This window comes from Mirounga leonina, unplaced genomic scaffold (assembly GCF_011800145.1).
Source record: "Mirounga leonina isolate KUSES-001 unplaced genomic scaffold, KU_Mleo_1.0 Mir_195, whole genome shotgun sequence".
Classification (NCBI taxonomy): domain Eukaryota; kingdom Metazoa; phylum Chordata; class Mammalia; order Carnivora; family Phocidae; genus Mirounga; species Mirounga leonina.
This window is the reverse complement of record NW_023270490.1, coordinates 8,410,832-8,434,237: the sequence shown is the minus strand read 5'-3', so window position 1 is coordinate 8,434,237 and position 23,406 is coordinate 8,410,832. Positions and strand designations below refer to the sequence as shown.

The following is a 23,406-nucleotide window of genomic DNA, read 5'->3' as shown; positions in this document are numbered from 1 at the left end:
AAAAGCGAGGTTGCCAAGCCGCCTCTCGATGCAGGGTGCTGGTTTTCAAGGTGGGAGTGCTGGAGCCTCGGAGCCACGGGCAGGCCTCAGGGTGGGTTTCTCAACCAGGGTGGGAGACAAAGAGACGGAGGCAAAGATGTACTGTGATACAGCCATATTTACTTCAACCTCCAGGGAATCCTAAGGGCCCAGTGACTCCCCTTGGGCCGTAAGATTGGGTTCCTGAAACAAGTCACGTCCACCCTTTCACGGGGGGCGGGGGGTGGGCTGCCACTGCCCTGGCGGGAGCAGGGGCCTGAGCTCTCTATCATGTGGGTGCCATGTGTGGGGCCTGGGGCCAAAGATAAGGCCATGGGCACCCACTGCGGGCACTGAGCAGGGGCAGGAGGCCCAAAGGCCACCTGGCCAAGGCGTCAGGGCCACCCATGCATCCTGGAGCCTCAAGGTCGTGCAGAGGCCCCAGGAGGGAGCAGAGTCTTCGGAAACCAGCAGGGAGGCTGGAAGGTCACTGGAACAGCAGCGAGCCCCAGGGCTTCCCCCCTGCCCCGGGCCATCCTCCAGACCCTAAGCTGTTTTCTAAGACAGAAGAAGGAGCTGTTTCTATCACCATGACAACTAAAAATAAAAACAAACCAAAGCCTATCTTAAGGTATAATCTTCTGATTGCTTAAAATTAATCAGTGCAAAGTGAGGTAAAGAGCCTTGTGTCACAGGGGGCCGGGGAGTGGCAGGCCTCACACGAGCCTGCGCCTCTTGGAGTCCCTCTCCATATCCCCCTCCTGGGCATCCACGTCGCAGCCAAGTGGGGACACCAGGTTCAGCAGAGGGTCCTCCGAGGCCCGGCCGAAGAGTGCCAGAAGGAGGGCCACACCAAAGCCTGTGGCGCGCTCACCCTGTGGGCGAAGAGCAGCCTGGGAACCCTCTGCCAGGCGGAGCCAGACCCCTCAGCAAGCCCATCTCTGCAGGAAGGGGCTCCCGGTCCACCCCCACTTGCCCTGTGGCCCCCCTTCCTGCTATCCTGTCACACTCAGGACTGACTGGGGGGCAGGGTGGTGGAACGGTTCTGTGCGCTCTGGTCCCAAGCCCCAGGTCTTCGTGGGTGGGAAATGGGGAGCTGAGGGCCCTGGGCCTCCAGCTGAGGACAGGCTGGCTGGAGAAGGGCCACACACAGCAGGCACTCTGTGCCCGGGGCCGGGGAGACCAGAGGTTGGGGGCACAACTGGCCGGAGGTCAGGCCACAGGCAGTGCGACCCCCATCCCATGAGGCTTCGGATGAGCTCAGCCTGGAGCCAGAGAGGGGCTGTGGATGCATGCAAGGCGGGAGCAGCCCGGCTGGTGTGCGGGGTGCGCAGGGGGGTCGGGGGCAGGGGGGAGAGGAGGGCGCCACGGGGGAGCCTGGACTCACGGCGTGCACCGGGGCGGCGATGTCCAGGTGGACCCAGACGCCAGGCCAGTCAAAGCCGATGTGTGAGGCGATGAAAAGGCCAGCACAGGAACTGGGGCTGTTGTCCCGGTCCTGGGGGGACAGCAGGGCACACGGTGACCTTTCCGTTCCCGGCAGTGGGGGCGTGGGGAAGGGCCTCCACCTAAGGGCATTTGGGGCTGCTTCCCCTGGACCCGAGTGGGCGCCCCCGTGCCCTCTCAAGCACACCAGCCTCAGCCACCGCCTCCCCTGGTGGCTACAGGAAGGGCCCGACCGTGTCGGGAGACTGCGGAGAGGGGCCCCGAGGACCTTGCATGTGGGTTAAGGGGTCTGCCTTCTCCCCGGGGCGACGGTGGGGCTGGAGAAGGAGCGGACGCCGGAGCAGGGAGGGGACCCCCGGCGCCCGACCTGGTGGATGTGCTGGCGGGGAGACCAGTGAGAGACACGTCCCCACTCTGGACGCTTCCAGCCTGAGCGTGGATCTGGGGCCCCGCTGCAGGGGGACCCTCGTCCACACCGCTGCCACGTCTTGGGGTCCCCCGGGCTCCCCGAGGGCAGTGCTCCACCTGCCCCCTCCGCCCCGCACGGGCACCACTGACACCTACCGCCACGGAGTTCTTCATGTCGGCCACGGCCGAGGTGAACTCGCTGAAGTGCAGCTCGGGGCAGTAGACCAGGGGGTGCACCAGGTCCCCGCACCTCCTCCCGGCCTTCACGCAGGCCGCCTCCCACTCCGCGCTGTTGGTGAGCACGGCGGCGTGGTACTTGCCCGTGGCAATGCCCTGGGAGGGTGGCCGGCCAGAGGGAGGGCCGGAGCCGCAGGCGGAAGATGGAGCAGCGGGGAGGGGCAGCGAGAAGCGAGGGAGGGAAGGAACGAGAGCGTGAGCGTGCCACCAGAGGGACGCTTCCTAAGCTGTCCTGGCGCTGGGACCCAGCCCATGGGTTCTGCCACCTGCACCGCGCTGGATGCCAGGGACGAGCTCCCTGCTCCTCGGCCAGGCCGTGACGATTAGGGGACCGCACCAGCACCCCCCACCCCAGAGTCAAGGTGGCCCACCTGAGCTCCGGTCAGTGTGGCCACGTCCAGGATGATGTCGGCACCCAGGTCCTTGCAGGCGTAGGACACACCATCCGCCAGCACCAGCCTGCCCTCCGCGTCAGTGTTGTTGATTTCCACAGTCCTGGGGTGCAGCAGAGACCCCGGTTCAGGGATCGTGCTCCCTGGGGCACCGCGAGCGAGTCCCTTTGGAACTGGGAGACTCCATTTAGAGCCCCCTTCCCTCTAGCTCCCGTCTCGGGGGGCCCCTCCCGTCCCCTGCAGCAGTGCAGTGCCAGGGGCCAGAGCAAAGGGCAGCAGGTCAATCCAACCCCACTGCCCTCCTGCTGGGAGCCAGGGAAAGCCGCCCAGCCCCTGTGCCTCGGTTTCTTCATCTGTAAGATGGGAGAACAGGGTTGTGTGGGCAGCGTAAACTGCGCTGGGCCAGCCCTTGGCCCCCAATGCCAGGCACTGGGTAAATGCAAAAAGGGAAGCACCTCTGGGGGTCTCCCTGGGGACCGGCACCCTTGTATGGGGAGCTGAGTGGACTCTCCTATTGTGAATCTGGGCCACCTGCTCCTCCAGCGGCTGCCCACTGACTTCTAGGCATGTCCTTACACTGAGAAGAAACAGTCCAAGGGCTGACCTCAAGGGGGAAATGCAGGGAGGGCCCCCAAGTAGGGAATCGGTCGGGGGGGGGGGCGGGCAGGGCTTCAGATGCACAAAGAACTTTAAGCCTAAAGGTTGGGAAGGGCTCATCCCATTAAGGCAGGGTGGATCCTATGCCAGGCACCTTGAGGGAGCCCAACAGCTTGTCCAGTGATGCGGCCAACAACCCCTGGGCCCCTGGGAGCAAGCAGCCCACTGCCCAGGGGCCCCTGTGACAGGGCATCCTCCCCACAGGATGTGCCTCTGGCTGGAGTGAGCCGGGTGAAATCAGCCCCCCGGCTGACCAGCCTAGCCCTGGGAAGGAGAGGGGCCCCCTAAGAGTTCTAGCCCAGAAGGCAGCCAATGAGTGAGGAGAGCCAGCCTTACTTTCCTGAGTACAGCAGGTGGATATCGTCTGGCCTCGTAGCGTTGGGACCCACAGAGTTTTCGGCCAAGCAGAACACAGCGTGGAGGTTGTCTTTGAAACCCTGGAGGGAACATGGGCAGAGGCTCCTGCTACAGGTGGCCGTGCATGGAGGAGGGAGGATAGGCCAGAGCCTCCCACCCCCATGGACAGACAGAGCCCTAGGGAGCAGAGAACAGACTTCCCAGCAGTTCTGGCAGCACCCCATCTGGGGAGTCTTGCCTCCTCCATCAGAGCCCAACAATGTAGAAATGAGCCCAGGAGTGGGGCTGGGCTCCCGCTTTAATCCTGGCTCAACCACTTACCCGGGGCACGAGCCAGGCTGCCAGCTCAGCCCCTGCCTCCTGTCCACAAAACGTGGTCAGCCATCAATGTCTCCCACTGCAGAAACCCTCTGAGCTCGGCACAGCTGCACAAAGCAAGTCACACGCACACAGGTACATGGGGGTTGGGAGAACTTGCCTCACAGAAATTTAGGTGTGAAGTTAGTTTTCTGATGCCCAAACATGACGTTGGCACATTGAGAAATGTGCACGAAACAGGCGGAGGCAGTTTCTGCCCCACACGGGTCCTCAGCCTGCCCAAGAAAACCCCAAGGCGGCCTTGCCCGGGTGGCAGTGGTGGGGGGAGTGGCGGTCCCACACCCCGTCCCTGCGCGTCCTCTCCTCCCGGACCCGAGCCCTTAACCAGGACGCGTCTCCTCTGGGCACGGGGCACGCCAGGCCCCCTCCCGCCGCCTCCAGGCTCTCACACACAGCTGTCAGGTGTGGCCTTATCTCTGCAACAGGTGAGTCTTCCACCACAGGTGCAGAGCCCCCAGGGAAGGTAAACACAGGCCTGTTGCACGGGCTGGGCCGTGGCCCCGGGCTGGGACGGCTTTGAGCCTGAGCCCAACACCCAGCGCCCGGGAAAGCCCCCCCTTGCTTCCCGGGGAACATGACACCAGGCAGCCCGTCAGCTCGAAGACCCCTCCAAGAGTGGCTGGGACTAAATGAATTGTGACAACATGTGGCCTTGAAACAACAGGGTGGCCCCAGGGGCTCTGAAGCTAGAGAGGCAGGTGGACCTCGCCAGGGAAGGCGGGGAGCCCCGACGTCTTCCCAGAGAGAGCCATGTCGGGTCTGGGCCCGGAGGCGAGAGTTTGCGGAGCACGCGCAAGCATTATGTTGTGGCAGGATAGTGGGGTGGTGAGGAGAGACCACGGTCCCCAACCTGACCCTGTCAGATGCCCACCCCCCGATTTTGGATTCAGGTCTGGGGTGCTGCTGATTCTGGTGTGGGGTCCCCCTTGGGAAGGCCGGCTTAGAGGGTGCTGCGAGCCTTGGGCAGGTGGTTCTGAGCTCATGTGGCAGGTATTGGGGTGCAGGGGTGAGACACACAGGTCTTGGGATCCCCAGGGGGACTGAAAAGCAGCTGCGGGCGGCTGAGGTTTTAGGTATGTGAGGCTTGGAGGGTCACGGCCGCCCCAGCACCAGGTGCTCCCTGCTCCCAGCAAGCCCAACATCGCATCGCACATCCTCTCCTTTTAAAAACTATTAGAACGTCTAATTTTGAAAAAATTTCAAACTTAAAGTTTGGCAAAAATGGTACAAACAATCCTTGGATACCCCTGACTGTGACCCCCACGCCCTCCAGTGGCAACACCTGGCATGCCCCGTGCGCTGGTCTGCACTGGGGAGTCATCACTGACTTGGGGATCGGATCTAGTCCGGGCACACGGACTTGGCCGTCACCTCAGTCTCCTCAATCTGGGACTCCTGAGATCCACCCTCCGTCTTTGGTGACCTCACGCCTCGCTGTCTCCTGGGGCCTGCACTCCCCACCTGCGCTCGGCCGGATGCCCAGAGACCCCCCATGTTCTTCCTGGGACTTTGTCTCAGAGGTGTGATGCCGCGAGGACACAGTGACCCCGCCGGGCAGAGTCCCTCTAAGTCACTCCTGGCCACGCCAGCTGTCCTACTCCCACGACATTTCTGCACTTGGGTTCCAGCAGCTCTTGCTCGCTTCTAGAGTGCTGTCTGCCCCGCAGTGACATGCTGTGTCCATCCCTCCTCTGCAGTGGGCATGGGGAGGTTCTCGGGAGAAACAGTGCTCCTCTCCTCTACTTACTTATTCATTCAATGCTTGGTTCCTACTTATGGGTGTGCAGATTCTTAGTTTACTCTGTGGGTTCTAAGTATCCCCACCATTATTTATTGTGTGGCTCACATCAAGGCCTACAAAAATTGCAGTTACACTCTATAGAAAGGTCCCAAATAAATAAAATCATGAATGAAAGAGGAGAGATCACAACCAACACCGAAGACATACAATTATAACAACATATTATGGGCAACTATGTGCCAACAAATTAGGCAATCTGGAAGAAATGGATACATTTCTAGAGACATATAAACTACCAAAACTGAACCAGGAAGAAATAGAAAACCTGAACAGACCCATAACCAGCAAGGAAATTGAAGCAGTCATCAAAAATCTCCCAACAAACAAGAGCCCAGGGCCAGATGGCTTCCCAGGGGAATCCTACCAAACATTTAAAGAAGAATTAATATCTATTCTTCTGAAGCAGTTTCAAAGAATAGAAATGGAAGGAAAACTTCCAAACTCTTTCTATGAGGCCAGTATTACCTTGATCCCAAAACCAGATAAAAACCCCACCAAAAAGAATTACAGACCAATATCCCTGATGAATATGGATGCCAAAATTCTCACCAAATACTAGTCAATAGGATCCAACAGCACATTAAAAGGATTATTCACCACCACCAAGTGGGATTTATCCCTGGGCTGCAAGGTTGGTTCAACATCCGCAAATCAGTCAATGTGATACACCACAATAATAAAAGAAAGAACAAGAACCATATGATCCTCTCAATAGATGCAGAAAAAGCATTTGACAAAGTACAGCATCCTTTCTTGATTAAAACTCTTCACAGTGTACAGATAGAGGGAATATGCCTCAAAAGCCATATATGAAAAGCCCATAGCAAATATCATTCTCAACGGGAGAAAAACTGAGAGCTTTTCCCCTAAGGTCAGGAACGCAGGAGGGATGCCCACTCTCACCACTGCTATTCAACATAGTACTAGAAGTCCTAGCCACAACAATCAGACAACAAAAAGAAATAAAAGGCATCCAAACTGCCAAAGAAGACGTCAAACTCTCACTCTTGGCAGATGACATAATACTCCATGTGGAAAACCCAAAAGATTCCACCGTAAAATTGCTAGAAGTCATACAGGAATTCAGCAAAGTGGCAGGAGATAAAATCAATGCACAGAAATCAGCTGCATTTCTATACACTAACAATGAGACAGATGAAAGAGAGATTAAGGAGTTGATCCCATTAACAACTGCACCCAAAACCATAAGATACCTAGGAATAAACCTAGCCAAAGAGGTAAAGGATCTATACTCTGAAAACTATTGAACACTCGTGAAAGAAATTGAGGAAGACACAAAGAAATGGAAAAACATTCCATGCTCATGGATTGGAAGAACAAATATTGTTAAAATACCTATGCTACCCACAGCAGTCTACACATTCAATACAATCCCTATCAAAATACCATCCACTTTTTTCAAAGAAATGGAACAAATAATCCTAAAATTTGTATGGAACCAGAAAAGACCCCGAATAGCCAGGGGAATGTTGAAAAAGAAAAGCAAAGCTGTCATCATCAAGACAGTATGGTACTGGCCCCAAAACAGACACATAGATCAATGGAACAGATTAGAGAGCCCAGAAAGGGACCCTCAACTCTATGGCCAACTAATCTTCAACAAAGCAGGAAAGAATATCCAATGGAAAAAAGGCAGTCTCTTCAACAAATGGTGTTGGGAAAATTGGACAGCCACGTGCAGAAGAATGAAACTGGACCATTTCCTTACACCACACACAAAAATAGACTCTAAATGGTTGAAAGACCTAAATGTGAGACAGGAGTCCATCAAAATCCTAGAGGAGAACACAGGCAGCAACTTCTTCAACCTCAGCTGCAGCAACTTCTTGCTAGACATGTCTCCAAAGGCAAGGGAAGCAAGGGCAAAAATGAACTATTGGGACTTCATCAAGATAAAAAGCTTTTGCAAAGCAAAGGAAACAGTCAACAAAACCAAAAGACAACCGACAGAATGGGAGAAGATATTTGCAAATGTCTTATCAGATAAAGGGCTAGTATCCAAAACCTATAAAGAACTTATCAAGCTCAACACCCAAAGAACAAAGAATCCAATCAAGAAATGGGCAGAAGACATGAACAGATATTTCTGTAGGGAAGATATATAAATGGCCAACAGACCCATGAAAAAGTGCTCAACATAGCTCAGCATCAGGGAAATACAAATCAAAACCACAATGAGATACCACCTCATACCAGTCAGAATGGCTAAAATTAACAAGTCAGGAAATAACAGATGTTGGCGGGGATGTGGAGAAAGGGGAACCCTCCTACACCGTTGGTGGGAATGCAAGCTGGTGCAGCCACTCTGGAAAACAGTATGGAGGTTCCTCAAAAAGTTGAAAATAGAGCTACCATACGATCCAGCAATTGCACTACTGGGTATTTACCCCAAAGATACAAGTGTAGTGATCCGAAAGGGCACCTGCACCCCAATGTTCACAGCAGCAATGTCCACAATAGCCAAACTATGGAAAGAGCCCAGATGTCCATCGACAGATGAATGGATAAAGAAGATGTGGTGTAGGGATGCCTGGATGGCTCAGTTGTTAAGTGTCTGCCTTCGGCTCAGGTCATGATCCCGGGGTCCTGGGATCGAGCCCCGCATCGGGCTCCCTGCTCCACGGGGGGCCTGCTTCTCCCTCTCCCACTGCCCCTGCTTGTGTTCCCTCTCTCGCTGTGTCTCTGTCAGATAAATAAAATATTTAAAAATAAAAAGATATGGTGTATACACACACACACACACACACACACGCCCAATGGAATATTACTCAGCCATCAAAAAATGAAATCTTGCCATTTGTAACAACGTGGATGGAACTTAGAGGGTATTATGCTAAGCGAAATAAGTCAATCAGAGAAAGACAATTATCATAGGATCTCACTATTCTGTGGAATTTAAGAAAACAGAGGATCATAGGGGAATGGAGGGAAAAACAAAGTAAGATGAAGTCAGAGAGGGAGACAAATCATAAGAGACTCTTAACTCTAGGAAACAAACTGAGAGTTGCTGGAGGGGAGGGGTGGGGGGGATGGGGTAACTGGGGGATGGGCATTAAGGAGGGCACGTGATGTAACAAGCACTGGGTGTTATGTAAGACTGACACATCACTGAACTCTATCTCTGAAACCAATAATACATTATATGTTAATTAATTGAATTAAAAACAAAAAGGAGTGCAGCCTCTAGGCCGTGGCCCTTGATGGGGGACAGGGGCCCTCAGCATCCCGCTGCAGCACCCTTGGAGGTGGAGGGGGTCGGGGGTCCGGACAGTCCTCTCCCTGGACAGGCGAGGATGCAGAGAAAGGAGAACGCTCCTACACTGTTGGTGGGAAGGCAAGCTGGTGCAGCCTGTATGGAGGTTCCTCAAAAAGTTGAAAATAGAGCTGCCCTACAACCCAGCAACTGCACCTCCAGGAGAGGTGACACCCCCAGGAGAGGTGACACCCTCTGGAGAGGTGACACTCAGGAGAGGTGACACCCCCAGGCAGAGGTGACACCCCAGGAGAGGTGACACCCCCAGGAGAGGTGACACCCCAGGAGAGGTGACACCCCCAGGAGAGGTGACAATCAGGAGAAGTGACACCCCTAGGCAGAGGTGACACCCCAGGAGAGGTGACACCCCCAGGAGAGGTGACACTCAGGTGGAGCAGCCCCGGCGGAAGGCAGGGAGCTCTGGGAGCCCAGGGGTGTCCAGCATGGCAGTGCAGAGGAGGGAGAGAGACACGGAGCTGTGGGGACTCAGGAGCACCGTGGGGGACCTGGGGGAGAGGGAGGGGCAGCTCACACCGGGGAGCCCTCCATCCCGAGGACTGCAGAGGGCGGGGCCACACTCACCTGCTTGATGGCAGCTCTGAAGGCCCCCAGCACAGCCGCGGCACCCCCACAGTCCCTCTTCATCCCAGGCATGGTGGTCTGGAGGGGGCACAGAGGGGGCACTAAGTGAGCGTGAGTGGATGTCGGCCCCGCCGGCAACAGTGCCCCACCCCTGCCCGGCACACAAGGGCCCCAGAACAGCTCCCCCAGACCTGCGCGACCCGCTGCCGGGTCCCCAGAGCACACACAGAACCCACGAAACTCCCACTTGTCGAGTGGCTGGTCTCCAGAAGCAATGGGGCAGAACGGCGAAGGTGATGGGCGCTTTCCGCTGGGGCAGAGCTTTGGGGGCTCCTGGTACACCAGAGGTGGGAGGGGAAGGGGACCCGGGAGCTGCCCAAAGTTGCCACGTGGGCTGTGGCCTTGCTCCTCCCCTCCGTGGTGTCAGCCTTCCCATTTTCCTGGTTCCCATTCCTCAGCCCTCAGCCGACAAGTACAATCAGACCCTCACCCTGAGATGGCCCCCAAAGAAACCCCCGGTCCCTGAGCTCTCGGGACACCTCAGCTGCTCACCCGCCCCCACCTCTCCCAGGAGCCCGCTCCCCGAGGCCACCTGCTCTGCTGGGTCAGCAGTACCCCTGCCAAGCAGCCCGGCTCCCGGGGGCCCTGTGATTCCCGCTCAACACGGGGGGCACACGGGAGTGGCCTCTCCTGGCTTCCGGAGCTCTCTGATCCCCACTTGCTGGCAGAGGGCTGTGCCCGCGTATGATGCACGTGGTGCCCGGCCGGCGTGCACCCTGCAGAGGGCCCCGAGGTGGCTGTACCCTGCAGAGGGACAGGGCCTTGTTCTGGTTCCCACGACGGCCCCCTCCCACACCCCCTGCTCCCTTTGCTAGCCCTCCCACTTCTACTCGTCTCCTGCAGGCCCGGTCCCAGGAAGAGCCCCAGAGCTTTACGTCAGGCCTGCCCCCCTTCACACTGCCCTCCTTCACACTGCCCTGAGGTCTGACCACCCAGCCAGCACCCCTGCACCCCAGTCCCAGGGGGGCTTGCAGTAGCCACGCAGCGGGTTAAAACCAGGCACCATGTGCCTTCCCCCTCATACCGCGTCCTCCCCCAGGACCGTCCATCTTCCTCTGTGCACCAGCCTCCCTTGCTCCCGCCACCACCCAGACCACCTTTCTGCAGCAGACCACCCTGCCCAGGTCACCGCCTGGCCTCGGCGACACTTTCGGCCTCAGCTCTGCTCCTTGACGTCACTGTCTCAAACAATCCGCTCAGGTTCATGTGAACTCTTCCCCAATGTCACCGTCACGTCCCTGATCCCACCCCACTGCCCGCTCTGTCGGCGTCTAATGAGGGCCGTGAGCGGCGGAGGCTCCCTCCTGCCGCAGAAGGAGCTGTGATTTTCTACAAACGGGTTGAGAGCGGTTACACATTTTTACATTTTATAGGTTCCCAGCTCTAATTGACAAGTTCATACTTTAAATTAACAACAGGTCATCAGATGCAGGATTTGGGTTTGAAATGGACGGAGTGATTTTTTCGAACCCTTATCGGATTACACAAGCCTCGAGTTTTAATGGAAAGTATTTTTAGACATAAACCGAGCTGCTTTTACAATTAAATTGAGTGAAAAGGACCCAGCTAGCACTATTGAAAATAAGCTGTCTCTTTGACCTAATCGGTGAGAAAGCACAGGATTGTTTAAATGGAAAAACGGGGCCTCAGATCTGGAATCAAACCACCGGCAAAACGGCCCATGCAGAATAGCTCAAGATGGTCACTGAAATTGTGTCTCCCTGTCACCGGGGTGGCTTCCCAACCGCAGACCGAACAAACGCCAAACTGCAAGTGTAACTCAATGGACTGTGTGAACTTTGCAGATTCCCCACACGTTGCTCCTATTTTTCTGAAAGAGGCGATTTCCGAAACCCCCGTTTCACGGGGTTGACACCCGTGCAATTCAGCAGAGCGGTGGCGCGTCCAGCCACGGCAGGGACGGTCCCCAGACTCGCCTCCGCCCTCCAGGAAAATAAAGCGCAGCCAACTCCACTTGAGTCTCCTTGCTGAAGGAGTAGAATGATGGATTTTTCAAAAGCTCAACTGCTGAGCACAGCTGTTTGCAAGATTCCCGGTGATGGAACAGAAGGTGCGTGCACCGAGCACCCCTACTGTCCCCAGGCCGGGCGGTCAGAGCAGAAGCCACGGACGGTCTCCCGGGGCTCAGCTCAGTTGGGCTCTGTGCTCCAGAACACCGTTTTAATTCAAAGAACAACTGACACGTGACGGGTTATTCGGACTCGGGTGTCCGGCAGAAGTGAACCTCTCACGTCCAGGGGAACAGCTGACCATAGTTGGTGCCAGTGGGAAAATTTGAGCTTTCAAGCAAAAAAAAAAAAAAAAAAAAAAAAAATCGCAATTTTGGAAAACCTGTATCTTCTGTCTCCATGACGGCTTTCTAATACTCAGCGATTTTTTTTTTTTTGAAGATTTTATTTATTTATTTGACAGAGAGAGACACAGCAAGAGAGGGAACACAAGCAGGGGGAGTGGGAGAGGGAGAAGCAGGCTTCCCGCAGAGCAGGGAACCCGATGCAGGGCTTGGTCCCAGGACCCTGAGATCATGACTTAAGCCAAAGGCAGACGCTTAATGACTGAGCCACCCAGGTGTCCCATACTCAGCGATTTTTAAAACGAGACAGATGGTGGTACCAAGTGTGACTTTTAAAAACATCCTGTGTTGGGCCACAATTTGGAGGGTCTGTGTAACTCCGTGAATGATGTCGTCTGGATGACCCATGCATGATATTACAAAATCACGCTTTCACAGTTCAAGGTAGACCGTAGATATTAAGTAACAGGGTGCAAAGACTCACTGACATGGTTTCTGATCCCGCACCAATTCCTCACCTTTCCGAGACTCCCACTTGTCGAGTTTTGGTGTAATAGCAAAGAAGAATGTCCTTAGTTATTTGTAAAGGGCACTAAACTATTTCTCCCTTTTCCAACTACAAAGTAAGTGAGGCCCGATTTTCTTTTTATATTTCAACTCAGACAACGTATCACAAGAGACTCAGTGCAGAAGCAGATACACGATCATAGCCATCTTCTATCAAGGCAGATAGGAGAGGGATCAGCAAAATGTAAACCATGCCACTCTTCTCACTCATGTCTTTTCATTTTGGAAAATATAGTTATTTTCATAAGATTATATTATTTACATTAACATGCAATGGATTTATATTGTTATATTAAAAGAAATTACTAAGTATCTTTCCCAGTCTTTATTTCTAGTAGGGTAAATATCTACGTCTGTTAAATATCACTCTGATTAAAAAAAAAAAATCCCCTTGGGATCAATACTTGTTAAGAAAGGAAGGGGTCCTGAGACTAACACATTTGAGACCTGCATTCACACTGATCCTGATTTGCCTTTGAAGTCTTTGGAGATGGGAGCGGTGACTCCTGCAGGATTGGGTCTGGTGCCCCCAGCAAAAGGACTAATTATCGGGAGCCCCCGCTTCTCACTCTGGCCCTCCAACAAGCCAACATCTGCTCCCAGGAGGAAGGAGCTGGGAATTCTACCCGCTCCTACCCTACCCTACCTTGTCCTCCAGGACAAGAGCCAGCCAGCATGGCGGGTGAGAGAGAGGGCTGGCCAGTACCAGATGCAACCAGAGGGGCGCACTGGCTGTGGAGAGTCTGCCAACAGTAAGTAATCAACTCAAAGTCCGTCGTCCTGCCGTCATCAGTGGGAAAATGGTTCTCCCGAAAAATCTGTCGAAGTGAGTTCTAATCATACAGATAAAAGGTTCAAACCCACCTATTCTAGCTACTTATCCTTTGCCAGGTACAGGGCTGGCCGGATAGGCAGGAGCGTGCCTTCCAGCAGACAGCGAGGCGGGGCCGGCGTCTGTGACTCCCCACGGTCCTGCCTCCACAGTGGACTCGGAGCAAACCCACGGGTACAGGGAGCCTGGGCCTCCCGGCCTCCCTCAGTCTATGTGAGCCGCTGGGCTTGTGTTTCACACGATTTTACTCCACGGACCTGTGAAGGCTGCTAGAATCAGTTTCAAAGAACTGCAGACACGGACAGTATCGTGATTTCTGGAGTTTCTTGGGAAATGGGGTTTGGGGCAGTCTCTGCCAAGTGATCCTTATGTGAAAGGCTCTTCCTGGGTATCAGTGTACAGATTGTTTCATGCGACAGAAACTCTTCCTAATTCAAATTAACAGTGTTTTGGGATCAACCATGAGTGCCGATGGACTGACCAATCTCGGACCCTGGTAAGTGTAGAGATGTGCAAACTTTTGATAAAGTCATTGGCAAATCTACAGAAGTGAAGGCCTCCAAACAGACACTGTAGTGCTAATAATACTCCTTTTACCACAACAGACCAATAGGGAGGCATTAAGTTCTTTCTATCCAAAAGATCACATTGATGTAATTTAAAAGTACTGATCTATTGCTGTTTTATGTGTGCTGTAATATTTATATATTTATTTACTTACTTATTTACAGATTCTATTTTTAAGTCATCCCTGCACCCCACATGGGGCTCGAACTCATGACCCCGAGATCAAGAGTCGCATGCTCCACCGACTGAGCCGGTCGGGCGGCCCTGTCATACTTATTTTCATTTTTTTACTGGTGTGATAATACGTATGGAATTCAATAAAGGTGAATTCACTATTGGTGTTTGTTTGTTTTTTTAAACCTTTATTCTCCGATCATTTCCTGATTAGGCCTGAAAATAATGTTTACGGGAGGAGGGATGTTTAAAAAAAAAAAAAGGAACAGACCATCCACTCTAGGTAGCAAATGCACTAGACTGGCTAGCGGTGCAAATGGTAACGCACAGTCTCCCCCCGAAACATTGACCAACACCAGGGCTCAGGTTGGAAAGCGCCGGAGCTGCGGCGAACCAGACCGTGCGGGCTCCATCCACGGGGCAGTGCTTCTTGGCTCCTGTGGGATGCCTCCAGGTGGAGATGGAGGGTCCGTACTGCTGGATCGCCTCAGTTTACAAAAGGTCAGATAGCCAGTGTTCTGCAAGAATTTCTCCTGTTTTTTAAATGTTGGTAACTAATTCAAATTATAGACCAGCCCTTGGGCCAACAGGACGTATCTGTGAGCCACACTGGCTGCCAGCTCTCGAGCTCTGCTCTCTCTTCTAGAGCCTTCTCTCTGGGAAGGTTGGCTCTCTTCTTCCTGGTCTCCTGGGGCACAGATTTCACACGCCTGCTCCTTCCCAGGCCTTCCGAGTCCTGGCACCGTAGAGCCCAGCCCAGGCCCGGTGCCCAGTGGTTGCTCAACCCAAGTGTGGGACGTGAGCAGATGAAGATGTGTCCCTCCTCCTCCTCCTGGGGCCATCTCGGCTCCCAGCGTGCAGCAGGCCCGAACGTGCTGGGCGTGGAGGAGGGCAGGCAGCTCAGTGGCCGAGAGATGCGACCACGACTGGCGCCTTTAGGTGCCCGGCCTCCTGAGACGACCCTACTTAAAGGCCACCCATAGGAGAGACTTCTGCCGCCGGGCCTCACAGGAACACTGGCGGGCGGCTTGCTCGTGGGGCCAAACCCCTCTGGCCTTCACCGGGGCGCCTGTTCTCCGAGTGGGCTCATGTAGATCGCACTTAAGCATTCTATCCGTGGAAAACTTGCTGGTCGTGGGGACCATGGGCACCACCCCACGCCCTTCTCTTCAGACAGAACCACCGAGTCCTTGAACCTTGCCTTCTTGGGCTCGTTTTCCAGCCTTTTAATCATTTCTGTGGCTTTTCTCTGGATCTTGTCCAGACTTTTTATTTCCAGACCCCTGTCTGGAGTGTGGACATGAAACTGTCTCCCCCTCAGAAAAGGAATCAGCCCTGCCGACTCCTCCCGAACCTGGCTCCCCAGAGGCACGCCCCAATGCGAAGGTCCCAGAAGCCTTGCTCACTGTCTTCCTCCAGTGCCTCTGAGAGCTGATGAGGCCCCCGAGAGCCCTCCCCACCCTGGGACCCGCCCAAGCACTGGCCCCAGCACCTCACCTTCCCTTTGATGCTGAGACCCCCGGTGTCATAGACGATCCCTTTGCCCACCCATGCAATGGTTTGCGTGGCTCCTTCTGGGGTGTGGCTGAGGACGGCCAGCGCCGGGGGGTGGAGGGCAGCCTTGCCAACACCATAGATTCCTACAGAAAGCACAGGGAGAGGGTCAGTTAGGCTCAGGTTGAACTGCGCAGAGAACTCCCAGCAGCCCCCCAGAAACAACAGCTCTCCCCCGGAAATACCCACTGGCGTGTGAATATTTCTCCTGGAGAGTGTGCAGTCCAAGCCCGAGCTCCCTGCCCCCTGTCCTGCCCCCTGGCCAGCATGGGATGGGGGAAGGCAAATTAGTTCCAATGCTCTGGGACTGCAAACGAATTCCGTGCGAAGTATCGTTAGGCAAGAAAACCCGCTGAGAAAAAAACAAAACAAAACTGTATCATTCCCAGAAAGAAATGAACAGCGTTGCAGAATGAAATGATTTTTGGATAATGTTTCAAGGCCACTCCAGCCCACGCTCGTTCGCCCCTCCCTGAGCCCTCTGTGCACTCGGCGCGGCACCACCCTTTCCAAGCCCGCTCCCACCACTGCCTTGCCCTGGGGTGTACGTGCCCTGTCTCCTCAAGAAAGCCTCTTGTGGGCAGAGACCAGGCCTCAAGGCCCCCGGCAACTGAACTGAATGAGAGCCAATAATGGCTGCCTGACAAACTCCCATATATCCTGCAAAACCCGCCGTAAATACCATCTCCTCTGTGAAGATTTCCCTGACCTTCGCAGCCTCTGCCTCCCCTTGTCGCTGGTTTATGTGTTCTGTGGTAGGCACCTCTAGGATAGCCCCCTCCGATCCCTGCCTCTGGGATCCCCTCTCTCTCAGTGTGGCTGGAACCTTGCGTCTTGCTTCTGGATACAGCAGAAGTGATGAGATGCCACTTCCAAGACTATGTTGCAAAAAAAGACCTTGCCTCCTTCTTGCTTGCTCGCTCTTCCTCGCCCAGAAACCTTGCTCTGAGGGAAGCAGCTGCTACTCGTGAGCTGCTCAAGGAGAGGCCCAGATGACAAGGAACAGCCAGCAAGGCCCCAAGGCCTGGTGACAACACTGTGAGTGAGCCTGGCTGGGACCACATCACCAGCCCCGGTTGAGACTTCAGATGACTGCTGATCTAATCAACATGCTGGTCTCCATGTGGCAGGGACCCTGGGCCCGGGATCCAGCCCAGCCATGCCTGATTCCCTGCCCATAGAACTGTATGTTGCCTTCAGTTGCTTCCTTCTGGGGTAATTTGTTTAGCAGTCATTGATAAGGAGTGCGGTGACCCTCCCCCAGCCAGACTGAAAGTGCCTACACTTGTCACCATATTTCCAGTGCCTGGGGGCCAGGGAGGATGGGTCTGGTCATCAGGAAAGGCCCTCTGAGGAGGTAGATTTGACCCAGGATGTTCAGGGTCTGATGGCCCCTCTGTGAGAGTATCTTGGAGAAGGACTCCAGAGAAAGAGAGCCATAATGATGAGGCCCTGATGTGAACGTGGGCTTGTGTGCTCAAGGAGCAGAAAGGTCCTGCTGAGTTGGCCCAGGCAGCCAGGACAGCAGCCCTTGTGGACAGGGAGTGGGCTGGGGAAGGACTTGGACGCTGCAGCTTCCAGAGTCTGAATCAGCGCCTCCTTTCTCCCCCAGAGATGGTCCGCTTCTCAAGGTCTGGCCTTGGGGTTGGACAAAGGCTGGCTCCTTTCAAGGGAAGCTTGAGGCATCGCAGTGCGTGACCCACAGCCACCCTGCCACCCCCAGCACCCAGGACCAGCCTGAGGCCACGGCCCGTAAGGCCCAACCCTACCCACCTCCAAAGCCTCTCGTCTTTAGCTCCTCATCTCGGATGATCGTTGGGGTGATCCCCAGATCTTTTCCAACTTTCTTAATCTCCTGGACACGTTCATGGAAAAAACAACACAAAGACATGTGAAGATGGCTTAAGTCAAGGCGAGGCCGAGGCTCGGGACCAGCGATGAACCGACGCCCGTGTGGCGGAGAGGAACAGGCTCAGAATCCAGGGCCTCAACTCTCTCGGCTTGGAGCACGATTAAATCCAGGACAGAAGGTTCACCCTCTAAACTACAGTAGATCATGGCTGCGGTCCTGCAGAAAGGCCTTGAGGAGGAGGCCCTGTCCTCCCTCCCCCCTCCACCGAGGCCTGGGGGCCCCCTGCAGCTGGGTGGACAGCAAGACTCTGTCCGCGGCAGCCCCAGGCGCCCCCAGGTAGGGTGCCAAGGCTGTAGGCACTGTCCCCCTCCAGCCCTGGGTATCCCCTGACTTCCTTGGGGTCTATCAACGTCTCGCCCACCCTGGCCCCACCCTGGCATGACTCCCTGGGGCCACGAACCTCGAGGAAGGTGTCTGTGTTCATCTCGTTGCAGGGCGTGTCCACGATACGGGCAGCCAGCCGCACGCCTTCCGTGGCATTTGCTAAGCACTGGGGAAAGAAACCAGAGGCTGTCACTGGGGACCTAGGACCAGGTAGGAAGGGCTGTCCCTCCCTGTCCGTTGCCCCAGGGACCAAAGGCATCAGTAGCACATGCCACCCAGGGGAGGTTTCGGGGCCGCTGACAGGGTGTCGAGGGGCAGGTCAGGGGGAAACAAGACTCACGGTGTCTGTTGCTGTCTTCCAGTGCCTGTGACCCACCTGCTGTCCACAGAAAGTTCCACACGACTCTGCACCTCGCCTCCAGGTTACACGAGAATCCTTCAGCCTGACACCCCCACCTGGTGTCAGTGGGGCCCACCTCCCTTTCCAGGCCTCATCTGCTGCTTACTCCCCTCATCCTGGCGGCAGGCGGTCCTGTGCCGGCCCTGAACGCACGCTGGGCATTCCTGCCTTGGGCGCCTGGCAGTCCCATGTCCTCTCTTGGGGGAAGTGTTGTCCTTTGCTAGGGGCTGAATGTCTGCATCGCCCCTAAACTCATATGTTGAAGCCCTACCCCCGCAGTGGTCAGGTTTAGGTGAGGTCAGGAGGATGGGGCCCATGATGGGATTAGCGCCCTCACAGGAAGAGGGAGGGAGGGCACGGCCAGAAGACCACCACCTGCAAACCAGGCAGGGAGTCCTCAACCTGCCCTGATCTCAGACGGCCTCCAGAACCCTGAGAGGTACAGGCCTGTTGGTGAAGCCACCCCGTCGGCGGTATTTTCTTATGGTCACTGGAGCCGACCGATACACCCTCCCTTCTCCTGTCAAGATCCTGGCCATCCTTTATGGCACTTCTTAAAGGCCGTGCCTTCCAGAAGCTTCTCTGGATCCTCCCAAAGGAGGAGAAGTTCTCTTCGTCCTGCACCCCAGCGCCCGCTGGTCCCCCTTGTGGCACTCCGGCCATGAGGGTGGCGTTTTTCTCACATGAGCCCCATGGGAGTGTGACACAGACTCCCTGCCCTTGTGTTCCTGGCCATCTGATGCCGCACAGCTCTGGGTATGGAGTGCGGAGGGAAGAACGCACAGACCCTGCCTCGTGCGGCTCATATGTTGGCCCAGAGCCCAGAGGGAACAGGGACCTGACACCGTCCCCTGCGTGCTCAAACACAGGAGCCGCCCCAGGCCCCATGCTGGCCGCCCTCCCCGGCCCCACCCCTACTTTCTGCAAAGAACTTCTGTCCCCCTTTTGCTTCAGTGCTGATTCTGGAAGGTCTTTGCCTTCTCGCTCATCTCTGCCTAGCTGCTGCCCACGGCGCCGCCTGCCCCACCCCCATGCCCACCCCCACCCCCGAGCTTCGGACACGGGGCTGGCCGGCCGCCTCTTCCCTGTGTGCTGGGAAGAGGTGATACTGAAAGAGCAAAGCTGTGCAGGTGCAGTAGGGATGCAGAGAGCATCGAGTTATCATCACCTGCCCAGCACCCCGGCGCCAGGGAGGGCAGGTTCTGGGTCCACTGCGCCAACCCAGCCACCTTCCAGGCCCTGCTGAATGGCTCGGAGAACTTCTGCCTTCCGGAGGTAATTAAACCCCCAAGCCTCAAAGGCAGGGACACAGGACTTGACAGCTCAGATATGAGATGTGACCTTGTGGTCCCCTCCGCCTGACAGCGGGCTCTCCTCTGGGAGGCCGAGGGTCCCTGTCTGTGGGCGTCACAGAGACCATTGCTCATCTCTGATGCAGCCTGTGGTCGCTGTCTGGGAAGTGCAGCAGTGCCCTAAGACTCATCTCTAAGAAGGCCGGGTGCTCGCCTAGCAGCCCTCCGTGGGCTCAGAGCCCCCGCTGCAGCCTGGCTGGGCGAGAGGGCACACAGCATCTGCGGGGGAACCCGGGGGAGGCTCCCAGTGCCCCTCCGCCACCACAGAGCCTCGTGACCCTGGGGAAGAGCTTGTGCCTCGTCGTGCCCCAGGATCGATCATTCATTCGTTCATTCGTTCATTCCACCCATGTTTCTATGAGCACCTACTGTGTGCCAGGCTCCACACTAGACTCTGGGAATTCAAAGATGTCCAAGGTACTCCAACCCAGCAGAGAATCACAACACCTCACTCCACTAAACACGACAGGGGAGGAGGGTATGAAAGACCACAGGGACCCGGGGGGGAAGAGGACTTGCGGGGGGGAGTGCTGAGGAGGTCTCCATAGTATGGAAAAGGCCACCCAGGGTGCCTGAGGTTCCGTGCTCATGATCCAAGACAGACGGGAAAGAGAGCTGACAGACGGCGGCAGTGGTTAAGACCTGGCTCTGCCCCTTGCTGGTGTGGCCCCAGTAAGTCACCTAGCATCTCCAAGCCTCAGTCTGCTCAGCCCGATGGTGGAGAGAACAATGGTCCCACCTCCTAGGGCTGTTGAGAGGACTCAGTAGGCAGTCCGCGTCTACGCAAGCTACGAGCAGCCATGGGAAGGGGAAGTGGATGGAGGGCATCTGGAGGCAGCAAGACCAGTGAGGAGGCGGCCACAATGGCCCAGGAGAGCAGTGGGGCGTGGGTGGGGGCTCCGCAAGGCAGTGGCAGTGGGCAGAGTAGGATGCACTGGATGTGGGGGTCAAGGAGACCCACCAACCCAACCGTCCTCGTCACATGTTGGGCCCCTGCTGGGACCACAGACCAGGTCCCTGCCCTCCGGAAGCTCCCACCCCAGTGCAGGGCGCAGAAGCTAAGCAGAGATGTGTCACATCAGGTGGTATGGCACTCAGCGGGCAGAGGGCCTGACTTCAAGCGAGGCCATGTCAGCCAGCCAGCTCCCCGTGGAAAGGGACGTGGGCAGACCCGGAGCAGGTAAGACCTGGAGAGGGAAGCTGAGGAGGACAGAAAGTCAGTCCACCATGGCCAGCGGGGAGGGAGGAGAAGGGCTTGGAGGATGTGGGGGGTCCAGGGTGCTGCTCAGGCCGGGAACTCAGAAGGAATGCCCTGCCGCTAGAGGGGAGGGGTGGTCGTCGGTGCCCGTCTGTGGGATGGAGCCCACAGGCGCTCGGAGAACCCAGATGAGAGGAAGTGAGATCGGAATGTGGGAATGCTCTGGAAAGGGGATGTAGAGGCGGCAGGCGGGAGGGGGCGTGGGAAGGAGGCATGGCTCTGGGTGGGGCAGACCCTTCAAGGTGGGGGGGGATGACAAATGGGACGACCAATATTTAAGTCCAGCAGACAGGCTCCTTAAAAAATCAGTGTCAGGATGCGGGGTGGAAACTCGATTTGGGTAGGCTGAGGGGGAAAGGGAGTTAAGAAAGGCAAAACAATTAGACCGTGTTTTTTCAACGTTTGGAAATCAATGGAAGGAAAAAAGGAGCTGTTGCAAGATGATAGAGACAGAAGCATGTCCTCTCCTTCTAGAGCAAAGGATCCAGGGGGAGGAGGCAGCCGGTGAGGGGTGCTGGCCTGGGACAGCAGTGAGGGGTGGGGTAGGAAGGACAGCCTGGGTCTCAGTGGGGGTGGGGAGGGTGAGGTCACGGCCACGGGGTCTGGGACACTCGCCGCGGGGATGGAATCTGCCGGTCGGCCCAGACCAGGACTCCTAACCTGGAGTCCCTCCCAGCCTTGCTGGCCTCAAAAGGATTATGATCCAAGGAAATAACATATGTAAAAGCGCGCCACAGAGGGAGGGGATTCTCAGGATTAAACAGGAGAGCTCCTGGTGCTGGGTAGGTGCTCAAGAAATACGGGTCGAAAGGCCTGAGTCCTGACCAGGAAGCCCCCCCGAGGAAGGGGGCCAGCTGCCCGGGTTTGGAAAGGCCTCCGGGCCCCCCGGGGCTGTTGCTGCTGCATCCCACTGCCACCGTCCTCCCCTTCCAGCTGCCCCAGCGCGTGCGGGCCCGGGGACCCAGGGCGAACGTCGGGACACCCACTTGCAGAGTGGACACCTCCACTGGCCCGTTGTCTTGTCCCACCAGGAAAAACTCCACCGTCACCGTCTTCTTGTCTGCACGCCGGGCAGCCCCGGAGCGGTGGGTGAAGAGCGGGAAGGCTCGGGCCAGGGCGCAGGCAGAGGCGAAGGCGTCCGAGCGCTCGCAGACCATCTGCAGCACAGAGAGGCAGAGCCGTGAGCGGGGGCAGACCCGCGGGAGCGACCCCGGGGAGGAGCTACACTCGGGACAGAGGGGCCCCAGCAGAGCCGCCATGCGGGGGCCTTCGCGGAGCCATCGTCCAGCCCTGGGAGAAAGAAAACATCAGCCACCAGATGCGGACTGCCTCCGAGGCGGGAAAGTAGGACGTGGAGGGGCGTGGGCTCGGGAAATCTGGGTCTGAGGCTCAGATCGACCACCGAACCTGATCTGGGGCAAATGGCCTGGTCTCTCGACCTCAGTTTCCCCGTCTGTAAGCAGGGGTGATGACGTCCTGGGCTGTGGCGGCACGTCCACGTCGGAGGTCCTGCCAGCCCGGGTGCCCTGCCCGCACCGGGGCGGAGCTACGGGGACACCCGCTTCCCACGAGCACGGGGACGGCCGTGGGCACTCACCAGAATGCACCGATGGGTCCCGGGCGGCAGGCAGGTGCGCACCAGGCGGGTGACGAAGTGGGCGGCCGAGGGGCTGTTGTGCCGGCTCACCCTGGAGGGCAGGGCGGCCACGGTGGCACAGTTCAGGTACAGGGGGCAGCTGTCCGTGGGGTTGGGGTTGAGCGTGCTTAGAGCGGCCTGCCAGAGCTGGACGGGAGGGGGAGAGACGAGAGACAGGCGCTAGCCATCAAACAGTCCGCATGCCGGCGGCCGGGCCCTGCGCGGCGCTCGCCAGGCTAAACCGGCACTGCGGCAGCTTCCCCGGGGCACCCACGGTCCCTAATTAAGATGTGTGGCCTCTCGCTGCAGCTCAGCGTGTGTGTGTCTGCTGGCACGGTTCCACCCGTGTGGGATTAAGCCGTGGGGATTTAAAAGGCCAGGCTGGGCGCGCCGCGCTTCAAACGCGCGACCCCGCACCGCGCCGGGGTGGGCCCCAGCCAGGTGCCACCGGGAGGGCTTCCGGGAGCGGGCGGCCGGCTCCCCGGGCGGGGCCGCGGGGCCCCTCGAAGACAGCGCCTGGGGGCGGCTCCGGGGGGGAGCTCCCCCCCGCACCTCCCGGGCTGGCCTCGCGCCCCTGCGGGCGCCGGGCGGGGCCTCCGGGCGGCCGCGCGGCCCGCTCACCTCCTCGGTGACCCGGGGCTGCAGCTTCCCGCGGACGTGGCTCCAGGGCACGCGGTGCAGGTGGTGCAGCTGCCCCAGCAGCAGCAGCGGCCGGCTCTGCGGGTCCGCGTCCCCGGCGCTCGCCTGGAACTGCAGCCCCACGTTCGCCATCTTCCGCCGGCCCGCGCCCCCCGCCCGGCCGCCGCCCCGCTCCGCTCGGGCTCCGCTCCGGCCCGGCCTCGGCGCCGCCCCGGCCCTGCCCGGCCGCCCGGCCCCGCCTCCCCCCGCCGCTCCGGGCCGCTCGCG

General features: G+C 57.2%; 1 protein-coding gene across 2 annotated transcripts; it reads right to left on the bottom strand.

The window, feature by feature from the left end:
- Positions 1-139: 139 nt before the first annotated feature.
- NPEPL1 (aminopeptidase like 1) lies at positions 140-23,339 on the bottom strand. Of its 2 annotated transcripts, XM_035025478.1 has the most exons (12): positions 23,122-23,339; positions 22,462-22,647; positions 21,851-22,021; positions 17,931-18,020; positions 17,392-17,473; positions 15,562-15,704; positions 9,551-9,628; positions 3,495-3,595; positions 2,481-2,604; positions 2,029-2,205; positions 1,406-1,516; positions 140-893 (listed from the first exon to the last, which is right to left on the bottom strand). In XM_035025478.1, exons 1-12 carry the CDS (start codon positions 23,269-23,271, stop codon positions 735-737), a joined length of 1,572 nt encoding a protein of 523 aa, XP_034881369.1. In that variant the 5' UTR covers positions 23,272-23,339; the 3' UTR covers positions 140-734. The 2 variants fall into 2 exon arrangements, with proteins under 2 accessions (XP_034881369.1, XP_034881370.1); XM_035025479.1 differs by lacking the exon at positions 22,462-22,647.
- Between the last annotated feature and the right edge of the window lie 67 nt (positions 23,340-23,406).